The sequence below is a fragment of the Leptosomus discolor genome, chromosome 6 (genome assembly GCF_034619465.1).
Source record: "Leptosomus discolor isolate bLepDis1 chromosome 6, bLepDis1.hap2, whole genome shotgun sequence".
Taxonomy (NCBI): domain Eukaryota; kingdom Metazoa; phylum Chordata; class Aves; order Leptosomiformes; family Leptosomidae; genus Leptosomus; species Leptosomus discolor.
In genome coordinates, this window is record NC_141396.1 from 56,666,322 (window position 1) to 56,684,231 (window position 17,910).

General features: G+C 38.6%; 1 protein-coding gene across 1 annotated transcript in view; it reads left to right on the forward strand.

Annotated features, from left to right (window-relative positions):
- The first annotated feature begins 764 nt into the window (after positions 1-764).
- Positions 765-17,910, forward strand: part of PTPRN2 (protein tyrosine phosphatase receptor type N2) — a 493,917-nt gene continuing 476,771 nt past the window's right edge. Inside the window, exons 1-2 of the mRNA XM_086467328.1 lie at positions 765-777; positions 6,538-6,651. Coding sequence (XP_086323454.1) covers positions 765-777; positions 6,538-6,651 — 127 coding nt within the window. The remainder of the gene's footprint in view (positions 778-6,537; positions 6,652-17,910) is intronic.

The window sequence follows — 17,910 nt, forward strand, 5'->3', positions numbered from 1 at the left end:
AGCAGAATTTACAAAGGTCCCTTCCCCTCCCAGCAGCAGTTTATTCAGCGTTTAAGGAAGAGTGTATTCCTGGGCTGTTGGGAAAAGGATCAGCCCCGTAGTATTTTCTTGTTGGAGAAAAGATTTTTTTCAAGTTTAGACCATCTTACATTGCTGTTTCCTGCTGCTTACGGCGCTTCTATTAAACCTACAACCAATACGCCCCGTGTTTTATTTACAGCTGCGGACGGACCTTCCCTGCAGGACGCGCTGTGCCCACACGCTACCACCGCCGCGCGCGCTTCCCGCGCTCCTCCGAGCCCTGCGCTCCTCCCAGCGGCGGGCACCCGCCCTGCGCGTGCGCGGTGCCGACGGGACCCGCCCCGCGAGCTGCCCGCGCAGCCCCGGGGGCGGCGGGAGGGGCGCGCGCCGGGGCCGGCCCTGGGCGCCGCAGGGCCCGCTGGGCGCCGCTGTTCCCGCTCGGGGCGGGCGCGGCCCGGGACCGCCGGGAGGGCGGGGCCAAGGGCTGACGTACCCGCTCGCGGGGCCTCGGGGGGGCGGGCGGGCCTGCGGGTGGGTGGGTAGTTAGTGAGTGAGCGCGGGGTTAGTTAGTGAGTGGGTGGGTAGTTAGTGAGTGAGTGTGGGATGAGTGAGTGAGTGTGGGATGAGTGAGTGAGTGAGCGTGGGGTTAGTGAGTGAGTAGGTGGGTAGTGAGTGAGCGTGAGGTTAGTTAGTGAGTGGGTGGGTAGTTAGTGAGTGAGTGTGGGGTGAGTGAGTGAGTGAGCATGGGGCTAGTGAGTGAGTGAGTGAGCGTGGGACTAGTGAGTGAGTGAGCGTGGGGTTAGTGAGTGAGTAGGTGGGTAGTGAGTGAGCGTGAGGTTAGTGAGCATGTGGGTAGGTAGTGTACAAGTGGGTAGTTGGTTAGTGTGTGGGTAGTTTAGTGAGTGTGGGGTCAGTTAGTGAGCCTGTGGGTGGGTAGTTAGTGAGCATGTGGTTAGTGTGCAGTTATTTAGCCATGCAGGTGGTTAGTGTGTGGTTAGTGAGTGTATGGTTAGTTAGCCATTCAGGTAGGTAGTTAGTGTGCATTTAGTTAGTTATCATGCAGGTATCGAGCGTGCAGGTAGTTGGTGAGCGTGCAGTTAGCTGTGCATTTAGTTAGTGTGCCGTTAGGCAGTGTGTAGTTAATTAGCTGTGCAGCTAGTTAGCATGTGGTTAATCAGCGTGTGGTTAGTTAGCGGTTAGTTAGTGGTGCTGTCAGCCGGGATGGCAAGCTGCAGCTCTTCTGGTGAACTGCTGCAGTGAGACTCGTCAGCGTTTGCCGTTCGAAAGCCATGGAGCGCTATTTTCCACACATTGCACGGGGAATGACACTGTAGAAGCCACTGTTGCCCTGTCTGCGTGATCTCTACCTCACTTGTAGAGAGAATTTGAAAGTAGAGGTATAAATTATGAACAAACCTTTTTTAATAAATTGGATATTAAAAATATGCTGTTTGCAGAAGAGCTTACTTGTAAATGTTGAATGTGGGTTTGTGGACTGTGTCTTCTAAATGAGCCTCCTGGTATGCAACTTAATGTCCTCTTCAAAGAACTGTAACGTCTAATTTACTTTTTTTTTTTTTTAGAAGGATTTTGAAAACAAACACCTCACTGGAGGGAAATAGCAGGGAGAGAAGAGTAAAATACCTTAACAATGTCCTTCATACTTCGTAAAACATTTAACACCCCTGACCTTGAAGTACAGTATCATGAGACTTTTAAGATGCAAATATTATGCTTCCCATTGGAAAATGATTTAATCTTTCTAGTAGGAAACTCAGGCTCTAACCTTGGCTTATAAGACATTAGGCACTGGCCTTGTCACTAGTCCTGGACTACTCTTGGACCTTACAGCACTTTAAGCCCATAGCTGGGGGAAGGAGTGTGAAGTAATGGCCATATTTAGTCAGAAGAAATAAACCTTTCTCACAGGAGGTTAAGTTGCTGAAGAGTGCCGCTGCAGAAACACGAGAGAAAGTTCTCTGATTAACTGCAAGAGCACAAATGACACAGTCAACAGATGCCATTTGACACACCGCTGGCTCTGTGGCCTTTCTTGTTTACCTTACGACACAGGAACAAAGCACAATGCCTGCAATACTGGGCAAAACTTACGTTTTATGCAAAGCCCTACTTTCTAATTTTTTTAACAATTATCCAGTAATTAGGGCAAGAAAGCTGAAGTGTTGGTCGAGCCATGTGTGTGAATACTGTCATTGGAAAACTGCTTACTTTCTGGCTGCTGCAGACAGTTTGAAGAGCAGAACTGGGGGCTTCAAAGCATCTGCTTGAAGGCTCCTTTGCAAAGGTCACTTGTCAGCGCTATGTGAAAATTTTGCTGCATGTAGATTAAATAAACTGCAGAACACAATCTTTAAATTTACATCTATCAAGCTTTCATCAGCCTGCAGACAACTCCGGTGTCTCTATCAGTCCTCATAGCTTTGCAAAATACACTCAACAAGAACCCACTCTTTTTTTTGTGTGTATTGCTCAAAACTGTGCCAAGTCTTGTATACATCTTAGTCTCAATTGTCAGGTTAGCCATACTTGGTGGTTCCAGGATGGGATATGTTTCTTTAGCCAAGGAAGGCTTGTTAGACACCAAATGCATCGGCTGCCCGCAAATAGTCTTGCCTTCAGGGTGAAGGTGGTCACTTAGTGCAAGTTTCCAAAGACTTTTTAGTACCTGTTAAGCACGTGATGCCTGTCTACCTTAGCAAGTGAACACTCTGGCGTAATAATTCAAATAATTCAAACGATAGTTTTTTCTGATCCCCTTTTACATAATTCAGTACCTAGATGTCAGTCATGAATGTAACATGGTGCTTGCTTCCACAGTAGGTAATAGAGGTCATAAATATCTACTAATTCATGGCAATTGGGCAATAATAATGAATTAAGATGGATGTTTTCCATTTACTTCTAAAACCTTCTCAAAAATCGCTCTTCCAGAACTTGTGTTTTGACTTCTTCGCAGTTTAATCTATCAGTTGTAATTTTTTCACTAGAAGTTGATAAATATTCAGTGTAAATACATGTACTATGCTCCAGGGTCTCTAATAAAATAGGTTCATCTGCCACTATTTGAGATCTTACTGGGCACCTGGGCTACATTAAATTTGTCTTTTAGTCTTAGCACCTAACTTTGTAATATATATTTGTCAAAAGTCAAGATTTTAAACAACAGCTTGTAAAAATTTATGCTTGTGGTTTTTCTCAAAAATTAAACCTATTAGCAAAATAGCTAAATGCATAAAGAAGCACCTCACTCTCTCCTTGGGTATATTATTCTGTTTTAGTCTTTTCCTTGGAAACAAATGTAGAAGCCATCTGAAAGTCAACATTACCATGCTGTTAACGCAGATGTTTCCAGGTCTAAGTATAACTTAGAAGATATTACTATGGAAATTTCAGCTACTACTTTTTGCTAACGTTTAGCAAACGATAGCACTTTAATAGCAACCATATGTGTATATGGATTGGTTGTCTCAGCCTTCCCTCATTCTGGGCATGTGTAAGAGCAGATGTCTTTTGCATATTACGGTCCTTCTCAGAATACAGTTTTAATCAAAGTTCAGTACGAACATGCTCTTAACGGCTACAGGCACACGATGTGGCGGTTATTAAGGCATCACTCGTGCTTTGAACTTTCTCTGCCACATGACATTTACTGCAAAATCTGGGAGCTTTTCCATTTTCCTTTTTGCTTCACGGCAATTTTGGCCAGTTCGCTCGATGAAGGTTATTAGAGGTGCGTGACAGGGTGCTCGGACACCAGCACGCTGCGACAGCCCCGCATCACCCTGCTCTGGAGGTGGGTGCAGCTGATCTGGAAAGACGCACCTTGTGCTTAGAGTAAAGATCATAGTGATTTTGGACAGTTCGTGGCAGACTAAGCTGGTCATTTTTTAAGTATTAGCTGTAATTTAAGTGAAAATGAGGTTTGTGCTGGATGAAAGCTGTTTCTAAATTTGGGCAACATCTGCCAAATAGATTTCTTGGAAAGAAGAAGAGGGATAACTTTTACAAAGATTTTTTTGTATAATGGCTCTCCCTTGCCCGCCTCCCCCCGCCCCCAATCTATGCAGTTTTAAGAAGGCTTAATTAAAAGATACCCTGAAAATGAATTCTCACCCTCAGTTTAATTTTTTAGGTTTTAAGTCTTGCCACAGAAATCTTGCAATCAAATAAAAAATAAAAAACCAAACAAACCAACCCCATCAAAACCAACTCCGAACAAATACAAAAATGTAGGAAAATCCCTGCTTTTTCATAGAAAAAGCTACTGGACTGAACTGTGAAATCTACTATTTGCACAACTGCAGTCTGACTGTAATTCCCGCTATAAAGACCCTCTGTGTTTTAGAGATGGTATTTACCATCCGCTCCTCGGGGCATACTGCTCCTTCCCCACTCTCCAAGCACTGCATTTAGCAGAGCAGAGCGCTATTTGTGATTGCAGCCTCTGCAAAGCTTATTATGCCCATATATCAAGTACAAAAGCCAAAGCAACTGCAGTTTCTCCCTAAGCAGTGCCAGTGTTTTTGGATAGATTGTACAATGCAGCTCAGACTCATGTGCTAATTGTTAATTTTAGAATTTAAATAGGTTTTGTTCTATTGAAAGGCAGTAGGCTAAAGGTTTCTGAAAACTCCAGCTTTAGAAAAAAGGTTAGGTCTCTTTTAGAGTTTGTAAGTGAATTAGCTTTTGCATCCATGGAGATATCTTTAAATGATACTTAATTCCAAAAACTTTAATTTGTACTGAATGTGTATGCTTTTCTGGACTTTAAAATAAGATTATAATTATTTTAAAGGTAAATTATATTTAAAAAAATCATGGAATATTAGTTGTTTGTAGAAACATATATTTTCTCCTAGTTATTTGTGGCCAGTAATGGTGGTATTCCAAAACAGAGCTGGCTATTTCAAGTTATGTTTGATTTTGAACAGTCTTGTTCTTAAACACTGAAATGTTCTTCTGTTCCTTTCTGAATCAGGGCCTTATTTATTCCTGTTATCCATCCATTTACAAGTGACAGATATTTATATACATTGCTTATTTCCAAAAGCAACAGGTTTTTAAACGGAGATGAATATTTCAATCTGCTGTTAGGCAGCTTTATACATTATATGGCAGAAAAACAAACCCGATCTGTGTATGCGGTTTCTAAATTAAACCTAGTTTCCAATAACAAAATTAGACTCAGAGGTAAATTTTTAATTTGGATTAACTTAATTTGGCAGTTGTAAATGACAGGAGGATTGGAAAGGCAGAGAAAGAAAAAGTTGCCTAATTTGAATGAGGTATTTGTGTTTGACAGTGAAGGCTAATAATGCCTTTTTTTCTGCATCCTGGATTGGTTTATTTTCTTTTATGCCATTATTTGTGTTTAGTGAACAGCTGGGCCAGTAGTTCCCGTTTGTAGTCTTTTAGCTCTGTGAGGCAGCAGAGAAAGTAATGGGCATTTGCAAATTAATACTTACCGTTATTTTCTGCTAATCTGATGTAACTATCCTTTTTGAGCATAGATGTAATATCAGAGCAGAAGTAATTACTGTGTTAAAACTAGTACTGCGGTAGAATATTTTGCTAATTAAACTTGTTGCATTTAAATTGCTTCCTTTGGATCACTATATAGAAGAGAACTGTTTTGAACAATAAATGAAACCACTTTCTTTCTCAGAGGCCTAGAATTGCAGATGGTCAGATTGTATGTGAAGCACCTAGGCTCTGAATAAGTCTTTTGTATGAAAGAGAGAAAGGTAATTTGAATGTTTGAACTCCCTGTTCCTCCCACACATACACAGGAAGCTTGTCTCAAAATGAACAATTCTCTAAATAAAGACTAATAAGAAGCTAAATTAATTAGAAGGTGTGATTTGAAAAGACATTGATGAGAAGAGTCTGTCATTTTAGACAAATGGAACGGAGCTAAATAAATTAGGCCACATTAATATCTCATTGTTCTGTGAGCAGCTTTCTTTTATTGCATTCATTAGAGGGTACTTCTTGAAATGAGCCTTTACTAGCCATTACGGATTCAGTTCTCATTTACCAATGCCTAACACACAGCTCCTGCATTAAAAATGTTTCAGCAAATCCTCATAGTTTCTGCAAATTAATATTTATATTTCTGGGTGCTGCACTTTTCATCTGCAACACAGTAGGCACTGAACACTAAGGTTTTTTTCCCACTGAATTGTCAGTAAAGAAGTTTTACATCAAAAGATTTGGGAGGCAGAAATCTGAAATTACTTTATAAAATAAACTGTATGCATAAGTTGCACAATAGAATCTTCCTCCAACTAATATTCTTTCCACTATTTATTTATTTTGATAGAAAATACTGTGTCTCATGACTTCAGTAGTCCTTTGATAGCTTTTTAAACTGTCTTTTAAAAGGTTCCTTCAGTATATAATTAGGATACATTGGAAATGCGCATCTCATCACGCATTTCTTCCTCTCAGAAAAAGAAATATGTGTTTTTCCTTTTCTTTTTCTCTCTCCTGCAGATGGAATATTTGGGAGATGTCAGCGAGTACCAGTAATAGACATCTATAAATATGATGTTTCACCCCCTGTTCTTCAGCGCCTAAGGATCATCCTGGAGCAGCTCTCACACAGAGGTATAGTAAAAACTCTGGAGCAGGGTTGGTTGCACGGGGGGTTACAATTACTTTGTGCTCCCTCTGAGGTGACGTCTTCAGAAGCTGTCGAACGCAGTGTGTTTCAGGCCTGGTAGGGCAGACTTTTATAAAGTAAGAAGCCTCCTGACTCACTAAATCTGCAACAAGGACTTGGTGAAGCAATTTCAGGAGGTGCTTCCTCCGTGCGTAGTGCATGTCTGCGACTGACACTCTGCACAATAAAATTTTAGCATCTAGGAATGCTGGTGTCATAAATAGATCGGCAGGAAAGTAATTTGCCATGTATACTTTTGCACCACAGCATATTTCAGGGTGCATGGGCAGAAAATACACAGCTTCCAGTTAACACGGAACAGTTCTTAACTTTCTAATAATTCAGGTAAGTAGAACTGCTCTGATTTCATTACAAGCTGCATCTACTCTGTTCCTTTTAATTTTTATTCAGCTTTCTGAAGCTAACCTCTGAGCTCTTTCCAAAGCTGGACAGGATGTTTTAGCTTCTGAATGGTATAACTTGAACTAACAAATCAAAACTCAGATAAAGTGAAAGCTAATAAGGTGAACGAACTCTTTAGGTACTAATACATGAAATAAACCTCTGTTGTAGACAGCTGCAGGACCAAGAAATCTTTGTAATCTAAATTGTTCCAAGAGGACTGTTGGAGTGATTTATTTTGTACTTGTATAATCTGTGTGGCTGTTTGTTCCTAAATATTTTCCAGTCACAATCTCAAATACAAACTAGTAATATTGTATTAGCATGATGCTAGATTAATTATGAGAAAAAATTAGTTTCTTGGAAGTTCATGACTATACTTAGAAGCTGGAAACCACTGATTTCTAGTTTGGAAACCACTGATTTAGAGGGTTCAAAACATTTCCAGGGATTGATTTCCTGTCCAGCAGCCCATCAAAATGGAGCACTCGGAAAAACTTGATTGTAGTAACTCCTGGCTGATTAACAGTTATGTGTGAATAGTGCTTGTGGCTTTTTCACTTGTCATTTTCTAAAGGCTAACTTACGCAAACAAATTTGTAAAAATGCTGTTTCATCAGGGCAACATTGTATGAGTGGAAAAGTTAGTATCTGCTCTCTGTTTGAACGTAGTGAAGAAGGGAGCGCACATTCATCACACTAAGACACCTAAATTGATACCTAAATTGATCATGCTTGCACGGACAGCCAGCACTTACTTACATTGCCTGAGTATCGATGATGAGTCTTATGCAAAGCTTCCTCCTTGGGAGTGTCAGAGGTGAGAGACCTGCAGGAGACCCATGTGCCTTTCTGGAGAGCACATGTAGAGACTGACGGGATACCGCAGGCCAGGTGGAAAGATGCTTACCTGTCTCCATCTCCCTCACTGCCATAAGATTTTGGTTAGTTCAGCTGAATTGATGTGACCTCCCCCTACTGATAGCCTCTCTAATCAATAAACCAACCCTTCCTAGGATCTCTTATCAGCAACCCACCTCCCTGGATGTATCTGTTGCAGTAAACTGCAGTATGTTTCTTTTAAGAAAACTTGGGCATTGAAATTTGGACTTGTCTCCTACTTTTTCATAGCAAGAGAATGACAAGGAACACACGGATTGAAACCGTGGTGCAGAATGAAAGCACTTTTGCTTTTATCTTTTCTTACTCATGACATTTAGAGCTGCATACACAAATGTGTATATGCTTTGAACTGATATAAAACTTCTGCAAGCAGTTTTTGTGGCCTGTGGGTATCCCAGTGAAGTGAATCTTAAATATATCTGTAAAAGATAGTAGAATGCTAGAACACTCTTGTTCAAATGATTGATGTGATAAAATAACTTTTTTTTCCCTCTTTTTTTAACTCTCAGTATCCTTGGCAAATTCTGAAGTATTTAGTGAGGACAGAAATATGGAACGAGTAGAATCAATACAGGCTATTAGATTAATGGATTAATGACATCACATTGCTCAGAGAAGACTCTGCTGTTTGCTAGCGCTATCAGATGTAATACAGACAGCCCTTAGATCATGTTTTCTGGCTGTGATGGTCACTTGCATGGTTAATGCTGTTCTGCTGCAAGTTGTGTGCAAACATCATGACCACTTCTGCAGCATAGATAAGGAAGACATGGTCAAGACCACACAGATATTTCAGGTAACCTTAAGAAAGGGCTTCATTTTTTCAGAGGTCTTATTTCCTTTATCTATATAATAACACGTTCTTCTTGTCCTTTCCAGAAGAGTACTGGCTAGCTCCACTTGGTGATGCCCACCTTCCCTGGAAAGGATAGGGGACAGCATCTGTTTTCTCCTTTTTGTAAACAGCAGGACAGTTTTTTCTTGGAAGGCTATATAGTAGGTCCCATGATAAGCAAAACTTTTAGTAATTTCTGTATTGAACACCTTCTGGCTTTATTAGATCTATATACAGTTAAGGACCAGATATTTTGGAGGTTATTAACTTGAATGATTTTCTAGGTTCTCCTTTATTTATTTTTCTAATCTGACTTGTTTTTTTCTTTTTTGGTTTGTTCCTCATGTCTTCTGTATTACTAATGTCTTCTTTTTTCTAGCAATCACCTGTTGACATTTATTTCCATAGAGTTAAAAAAAAATAATCCATAGAAAGCCTTCTAAAATTTATGTCCTCTTTCTTTCCTATTTGCTGATTGCTTCTAAGTGATACCTGTATTTGAATCATGGTCCAAGTGGAAGATTGTATGGTGAGGTGCTGTAAAACAAGGGACAACATGATATGAATAGCAAATATTTGAGATTCTGCCGGCTCAAAATGTGTACTACAGTAGGGAAGCATATGACAGAGGCTTAGATGAGTGACACACCTGATGATAATCTGTTTAATATAGGACTTTTACTAAAATTGAATTCAGGTTTCATAATGATCTAGTTTTTATGTCTTCTTTGCACTTTGAGTTTATCTTTGTCTATCTAATTAGTAGAGTGATGATAGAAATGAATGCCTTGGAATACTATATAGTTTCCTACAAAGAAAAGACCTGTTAACATTCAAATACCCTTGTTCATGGCATTTTCACTCACACTGTCCTTGAGTCAGTCAAATCTTTCAAAATACCCTTCATGAAGATTTTCTGAAGATTCAGTTTTTATACATGTGACTGTATGGGAAAAGCCCTTCTCACAGTAGCTGAAATATGATGGATCACTTACTGAAGTTGGTAATGCTATAATTTATAATTTATGAGGAGTTGAAACATTTCTCAATGTCTGATAAATAGGACAATCAAAAGGATGCTGTTTAGATAGGACTAAATCATTGAAAAAGGGAAATGAAGGAAGTATGAGCATAGAGGGGTGAATGAGTAGTACCTGGAGGAAATGGGAAATACTTATTGCTGTGGCTGATCTTCTGCATGCTCTTGTCCAACTGGGGAGAAGATGCTTCTTGGAAGTACCAGGAATGATAAATCGTCTATGCACTTCCCCATTTGAGCTAAAATGCACAAAATACTTTTTTTTTTTGCTTAAATGGATTAGATCGATTTTAAAATGTTTTAGTCTTGTTCCAACAATATTATCATGAAGGTGAAGTGATAGCATCACTGAGATTCTTAAAAGATTGTGAAAGCAGTTTTGCACTGATGGTTGACCTATAAGACTAGAAGCATGGAAAATGGTACACTATAACTCAATCATGAATGCGTAAATATACTTGAAATATCGGCATAAGAAGTAATAAAAGAGAACAGTAGTATTTCTCAACCTGCTTACTCCAAGAGGGATTTACAGTTGCTTCATAGAATAGTTTCTAATCAATGATTTATACTAGCTGATAACATGGTACTAACCTGGTGAAAGTGCAGCTGCCATAGCAGTGAGCATTACTTGGTGAAAATGCTCAGAGATGGAGCCTGGAGGACACATGCCTTTAAAGACATCAGGACAAGGGTATTTGCTCAGGGTCACAACAAATGCCTATCTGACTTGGCATTCTGCCTCTGGGAGTGGCCGCTGAGCCTGTTTAAAGAAAAAATGTAAGGGAAGTTCAAGCATACGGAAGCATTTTGCAGAATTTGTATCTTCTCAGCGTTATGTGCTTGGCAGCACATGGTTTCCTGAGGTAGAAGTCATATTTTTGTGTTTGTTGTATGCCCTGTGGACACTGTATTAGAAACTATGCATGTTAGACTAATAATCGGTAGTTTAGCTTCTCTTTTCTGTTTTACCTAAATTGTAACTAAATTACAGATGTTGTCACTTTACTGTGGGAACTGTGCAACATGACTGAAAAACAAATCAGATGAATGTTTTTTGTTTTATGTAAGTTGGAATCATTACTAAATGATTCCTTGAATAATTCCTGAGTATGTTTATTGCTACTTAATTTCTGCTATGACCCCTTTTTGTTCAGAAGTTTACTTTCACGGAAAGCAATTTGCACTACTATGAAAGTCTTGCTTAAGATATTCAAATATCAACAGTGTTATTAAAAGAACTGAAAAGAGCAGGATACACTTTTAAATTCATTTAGCTCAAGTCAGCAAGATATTCTGGAGAGGCTCATGGGCTGTGGAAATAGGCAACAGATTTACAGACTATTTTAAAAAAATAGCACTTTTTTCTTCTTGTTTGTTTTCTTTGCAACCCAGAAAGCTCCTGACAGGGAGAAAAAAAAATGCACTGCATTAATTCTAGCCATTTAAGTGCAAGGTGATTAATATAACTTTGCTAGAAATAATTTTATAGTCTTACAGCAAATTTGTTTTAAAAACTAAAGTGATTTACAATCAGTTAACTTGAAAATTGAAATGAATGTGACTTGTCACATGCAGCTTGTGAATTATGAAAAGGTTGCTAAATATTTCAGTCAGGACTATTTTTCAAGGCAAAGTATAATTTGTTACTGCAACAAAAGTAACGGACTTGAAAGTAAACCTTTATAAGCTCAGTTTTGAAATAAACTTAAAAGGAATAATGCGGTTCTTGCACATATTTACAAGGTGATTATCACATCATTATGGAGGTATATAGAAGCTGAAACCAGGAGAGGTAGGAGAAAGCAGGTTTTCCTTTAATTTCAAATACTGATATAAGGGAAGGCAAACTCTTCTTTCAGCCTTCAGGGAAAAAAAAAAAAAAAGTTTTACTTGAAAAGAGCAGTGCGTTTACATCAAATTTCCCAGGCATCAGCTTGCTCCAGACATCTGTGTGCGGAGCAAATTCTTCTCCTAGGTGGCTGCTAAAGCCAAGAATTGAAGCATAAACCCCATGACATGCTACACTGGAGGAACTCAGCTGGGACTGGACATATTTACCTTCTCCTGGTATCACTGTCATGCTGCCTTAACTTTGTGGCTCAATGGACAATAATGCACTGAAAAAGTTGCAAAAAATTCATGCCTTCGTTAAGTGCTAAAGCACCGCTGATATTTTTTGGCCTTCAAAGACCTCAGAAAACTAAGAATTAGTTTCAGAAAAAGCAAGAAGTTTTATTTATAAATCAGCCAAAAGAATACACATTGGAATCCTTTTTTTGAGCACCTGTGTGTTGCATAGCACAGAACAAAAAAATCTAGATTTTTTTTTTTTTTCCTATTTGGTTCCTTCTATGGCTGCTCTGCTTACCAGACTGAATCTGATATGTCGTTAACTTGCTCTTTGCCATACAAGACATTTGCAAAAAATGTTCTTTTCAGAAAATTGGTCTTTATGAAGAATTTATTTGCATTACAAAAAATTTATTATATGAGCAAAGCAGATTCTATATATTGTGGGAAAGATATTAGAAAGTACAGAAGGAAACTTTTTAATATATATGTTTAGTTTTATCTGCATCCATAACACTGCTGTGCAAAGGTTTTAGATTTTGCATCATTTGAGTATTGCTTTTTTGGAAGACATGTATGTCATCCCGATAGCATAAATTCCTTTTGTTTAAAAAGAATGATCAATCAGAGCTTTTACTTGTGTTTTTGATAAAATAACACATTAACTAATATGTTTGATAGAAAGAGAAAAGGTCTGCATGTCTCCTTTGTGTCATGTTTCTGTCAACTAGCAGTGACAATTGCTGACTGGGATCAGGATGTATCAAATTCTTTATGGCCCAGATAACTTTACAGCTCTTCTTTCAAAGGAAACATAGACAGTAATGGTAATATAATGCAAATATCAAAGGCTGTCGATCAATTCCTGCCTTGCCTTCTTTGAAGATCTCTGTGGCACTTCATGGATTTTAGACTCTGCATTAAGGCTTGATCTTTTCGATGAAGATCTCTGTGCTGGCTCCTCCACAGTTTATTCTCTTTCTGAGCTTTGGATTTTGGAGACACTCTGTTTCCTCCTTCTGTGGAAGAAATTAAAGATGTCTCTTCTTGTTCCCGTGGGACTTCACTGAGCAAGCTCACCAGGCTTCTTCTGGATGGCCTTGTTCTCAGCATTAACCTGAGCAACAGCTCAACAGCAGAAAGTCTTTGTATTTGGGTTATTCGTTAACATGCTGCCTTGTAAATGATGTTACATGCGTCTCTGAACTTCTTTCTTATACTCTTAGATAATTCTTTAAAAAAATTAACACCTTCCACAGCACCATTGGACTGGGCATACACTGGGCGTCAAGTGATATGGGTACATAATATGTTTTTAAAACACACTTGAAAACGCAGCAATCAAATTGCAGTTCATTATCAGTTGTTCCCACACTTGGAATGTCAGCAAATATCAATTCAAGCATGAGATTACTTCTTTAGCTGCTGTATTCTCTAATAAGGTTACTTTTGGAAACTGAATAACAATATAGCATATCCAAACTAATTATGCCATTTTGTACCATTAATCTATAATTATAGCACATTTACATATTCAACCTAAGACTGTTTTTTATCATTGCACTACCAGTGTTTTCTTCCTTATTTGTTTATTACTGGGGAATCGGTTTTCCTTTGCTATTTCTACATTCATTGCATTTCCTTATCAACATCTTTTATCTCTACCTACATGGCCTCACATTCTTTTAAGATGTCAACTCTTAATGGCACCTAGGGTTTGACGTATTTTTAGCTTTATAATAGGTACTCTAAATTCTGAAACATTTAGGCTTACTTTTTTAAATCATGATTTTAATCTTATTCATACAAAACCTCAGAAGGTAGATCATGTCCCTCACAGTACACCATGATATGACTGAAGCTTTGCTTTGTTTTATTAATCAACATGAATTCCTACAAAAGTTCTTTTTCCCTTTGCTGTTTAGAATACACATATATATACACACACACCTTTTCACTTAAGATGTTTTCTTTCATTATCTTATGGCTTTGTCAGAATGCTTCTGACAAATGTGGCAGTTTCCTGTAAAGGCTAGGTGATATTAAATCTCTTTTTTAATTCCACTTGTGTTTTCTTTCATGATGATTCTTAGCATATACTCACTGTATTTCACAAGTTTCTCTTTCTGTTTTGTTTTGGCTGTACATATGTGTATGGTCATGGATAGACAGTGCTGTTCATGATAATAAAATTGTGCTTTCCCTCCAACGCTTGTTCCTTGCTCAGTTTCTCTTTTGCAGCTTTTCACAGCCTTAAAATTGCAAAAAGGACTTTCACCCCATTTTCAGTCTTTTATTCCTATTGCTGTCTGTTTTCTAATTAAGCATTGCACAGACCTGCACTGCATATTTAACAAAAGTGTCTCTAATCTTTTAGGGAGGCTTTGAATATTCTTACTGTGTTTGACGTAGCATATGTCACACGCATAGCGATTAAACTACTTTTTTTTTTTTTTCTTTACTCCATTTTGGGGTTTGTGTGGGCTCCTTGAATGGAATATTTTCACATTTCTTTAGCATGGTCAGATAATTGATTTTCTTATTTTACTTCTAAGCCACCCAACAACATCAAACCTCTGACTTGGAAAGAAAGTGTAAGGCTGCTGAGTCTCCAGTATTTTAGAAACTTACCTTTTTGTTCCTTTTAGGTTTTTTGTAGCTCCACTTGCTTTTGAGAAGAGGCAAAATTCGTGTCTGAGCATCCTCTAGTTGTTTGATGCATTCCTCAAAAGCTGTTGAGTCTTTAGATGCACCTTCAGAATATTCACTGTTCTGATACTTTTTTCTTTGATAAAAAAGTGCTGTTATAGACGGAAGCACTCTCTGTCCATCAGTTACTCTCCTTTCTAGTAGTATTTCATCAGTTTAAACACTATTTGACCAAACTTTAGCTTTTCATATGTAAAAAATATCAAGAAATGCTTTTCTAGAAAATCACTAGCTGTGCAGAGGAGCAAAAGGGCATTAGTGTCACTGTTGGGATAAAATCAGCTGCTACCCGTTTGTTTAGAAGCATCGGCTTTTGCATACATGCGTTACAGCCAATGTGTTTCTGTATTTTGGAGGTGATCACACCCAGCCTGTGTTTCACCCAGTGGCCAGGCCAAAAAGGCTATCAGAGACACATGGAGAGGAGATACAGATAACTGCGGAAAAGTGCAGGGGATGTGCTTTCAGGCAGGGGGAGAGCATGTGGTACAGGGGAATGGTATAGGGGCTAGTCTGAGCTGAGAGGATTGTACTAGACACATGGGCTCAGGGTGCTGACAAACCTTTTTTATAATGAAAGAAATTGACTAAAAAGGCAATGGATGGAGGGAGAGGGACTGTAGATTTTTTTTCTCCAACAGGCTCCAGCCAGCTGACAAGCAGCAACTGGTTTGAGTCAAGTGTCCCAGATCTGGTCCTTGAAAAACCTTATAGATGCCATCACTTTTTGACTTAATAGATGGCACAAATAAAATGTTAAAAATATGAAACAATCTAAAACCGATGAAGATGTTAGCCTTAGCCAAGAATTTTAATTCCATAATCACTGAATTTTATTTAATCACGTTTTGTGTAATTTTTTTTTCTCACAGTAACTGTTGGTTACACAGTGGAATATCTTTGCTGTACTTAAATGTTAAGAAAGAACCATGGTGAACAAAAGTCTGTGTTAGTTGTGGCAGTAACGGAAGGAAAGGAAGGATCACACATAGTCACAGATGAGATCCATGCCTATTTCTCTATAAGCCCAAGTGCACAACTTGAAAGTGACTGCAGCTTGTGTGTTGTCTTGGCAACTCAACTTTCTGAGTGTCTAGTCAGTTTGTGTTTGCGAGATATTCCAACCAATATGTATTTTACAAAAGATTTTTTCCCCTCTGTCTTCAAGGAGCTGCTATGTTGCCATTTATTGCTGTATTTGCAAGGTGAGGAGTTTTGGCAGGGTATTTTTCACAAACTTTAAATTCCACATTGGTACTCATTAACAGCTGTTAGTTTATGTCCGTCATGCTAAATAACCAATATGCAATATTACATATCTATCCATAGCAAAAAAGACTTTCTGAGAAATTACTAGGCTATGTTACGATATAATTTCCTTTGATATTTTCCTTATGTGAAACAACCACAAGTCAAATAATTAATGTTAAATAAATGTGAGTGCTTAGAGAAATAATGGAAGTGCTGGTTAGATGCACTTCTGGAAAGTATCTAGTTCAGTCTCTGGCTAAAAGCAGGACAATGGAAAACTCTATCAGGTTGCCCACTTGAGTCTTGAAAACCTCCAAGGAACGAGATTTTAAAACCCTTTGTGTTTTACCAAAGTATGACCTGTTTTGATAGTGCCTGAAAGAAGGGGTACTTGCCACATCCAACCTAACCCTCCCAAACTACAACTTGTGGCTTTTGCCCCTTGTTTTATTATCATCCAAAAGTACAAAGAATTTGAATCTGTTGTCTTTTCAACTACCATCCGTGCTGCTGAGTAGAGGGGCATAATATTCACCTTTGAATTGACACCTGTTCTCCTTATGTAGCCCAATACGAGCTAATAGAATCACTTATATTTTGTTGTTTTTTAATATGCCAGGAAAGCAAGCTGAGGCTCTCCTTGGGCCACATTACCTCTGTCATAAACTTTTCTCTGAATTTAAGTAAGTACAAAGTTGGGGAGCATTATTTTTCTCTATTCTGAGAGCTGCTCGTGCATTTGGTACAGACGCTTTCTTCCCCATTCTATTCCCTCCTTAATAGCAGGAGAGTAAGCAAAAGAAAAGACATTAGCACTCCAGCTCAGCTTTTTCAAACATCTTGATGAGTTTCGGGTCTTTCCAGGTAGGTCTAACTGAACTATGTTAGTTTCTGATGATGTTGTATTTAGTGACATTCAACAGTGTCAAACATAATTCTGTTTATAGTTTTTAGGTTTTAGCCAGCATCCAGATAATAGTCACATTCAAGATGTTAGAGGGATTTAATACTAGCCAATACTGCAAAATAATGTAAAAAACCCACTTCCTAAATCAAAACTCTGCATGATCAAAAGGTCAGGTTTTTTGTTCAGCCACATACCTTTTCTCTTTGCAACTCTTCCTGACATAAGTCGGTTCTCTGTAAAATTCCTGCTTTCCCATTTGAGCAGCAGTGTAAATATATAGGCAAGATATATTTCCAAAATAAAAGGACACTTTTCATCTCCTGCTTTTTCTGCCTCCCAAACGTTAGCTGGAAGGGCAGCACTTCCCTGCCTCCGTGGGGCTTCCCTGCTGTTGACCACTTGCCCTCACCCCTGCTCAGAAGCAGCACACTGGCAGTTTGTTCTTGTGCAGAGACCTGAGCTGGTCACTCGACATACTGAGCCCTCCTGAATCTTTGCTTCACTTTTCTCTGGGGTAGTTGCTGGACAGCATCCCCACTATTAGACTCCTCATGCCTCCATCTCCTCCAGGTTGATTGCTGCTCCTACAACCACTTTTTCCATACAGCGTGTTCATGGAGTGCCAGCAATCACTTCTTATCTAGGAGGAGGGATGGTGCAATATGCTTGTGCTAAGTGACCCCTTGAGCCTCTTCCCCTCAATCTTCTCCTGGTATTTCATGTAGTTTTTCATCTTAATAAGGCAAAATTTTAAAGATTTGAACTTTTCCTCTTTAAAGAACAATACTTAGACTCTTCAAACAATATTTGTTATTCATCATCTGTAAATTTCTGACCTGATAGGCTTACTATATTTATCCTTATTTCAGAAAAAACTCTGCTTATACTAACTTTAATTGAGTATCACCATGCACTGAAAGTGTTTGCTAAGGTCAGTGCTATATGACTTGGGCCAGTTACTCCCAGTGGAAAAAGAAACAGATTAAAAAATTCATTACTTTTAAAATTGTTCACTTCAACACTTCATAAAGTATTTATGAATAATGAATATTTTTACAGAAGTCAGAAATGAATTTGAAACAATT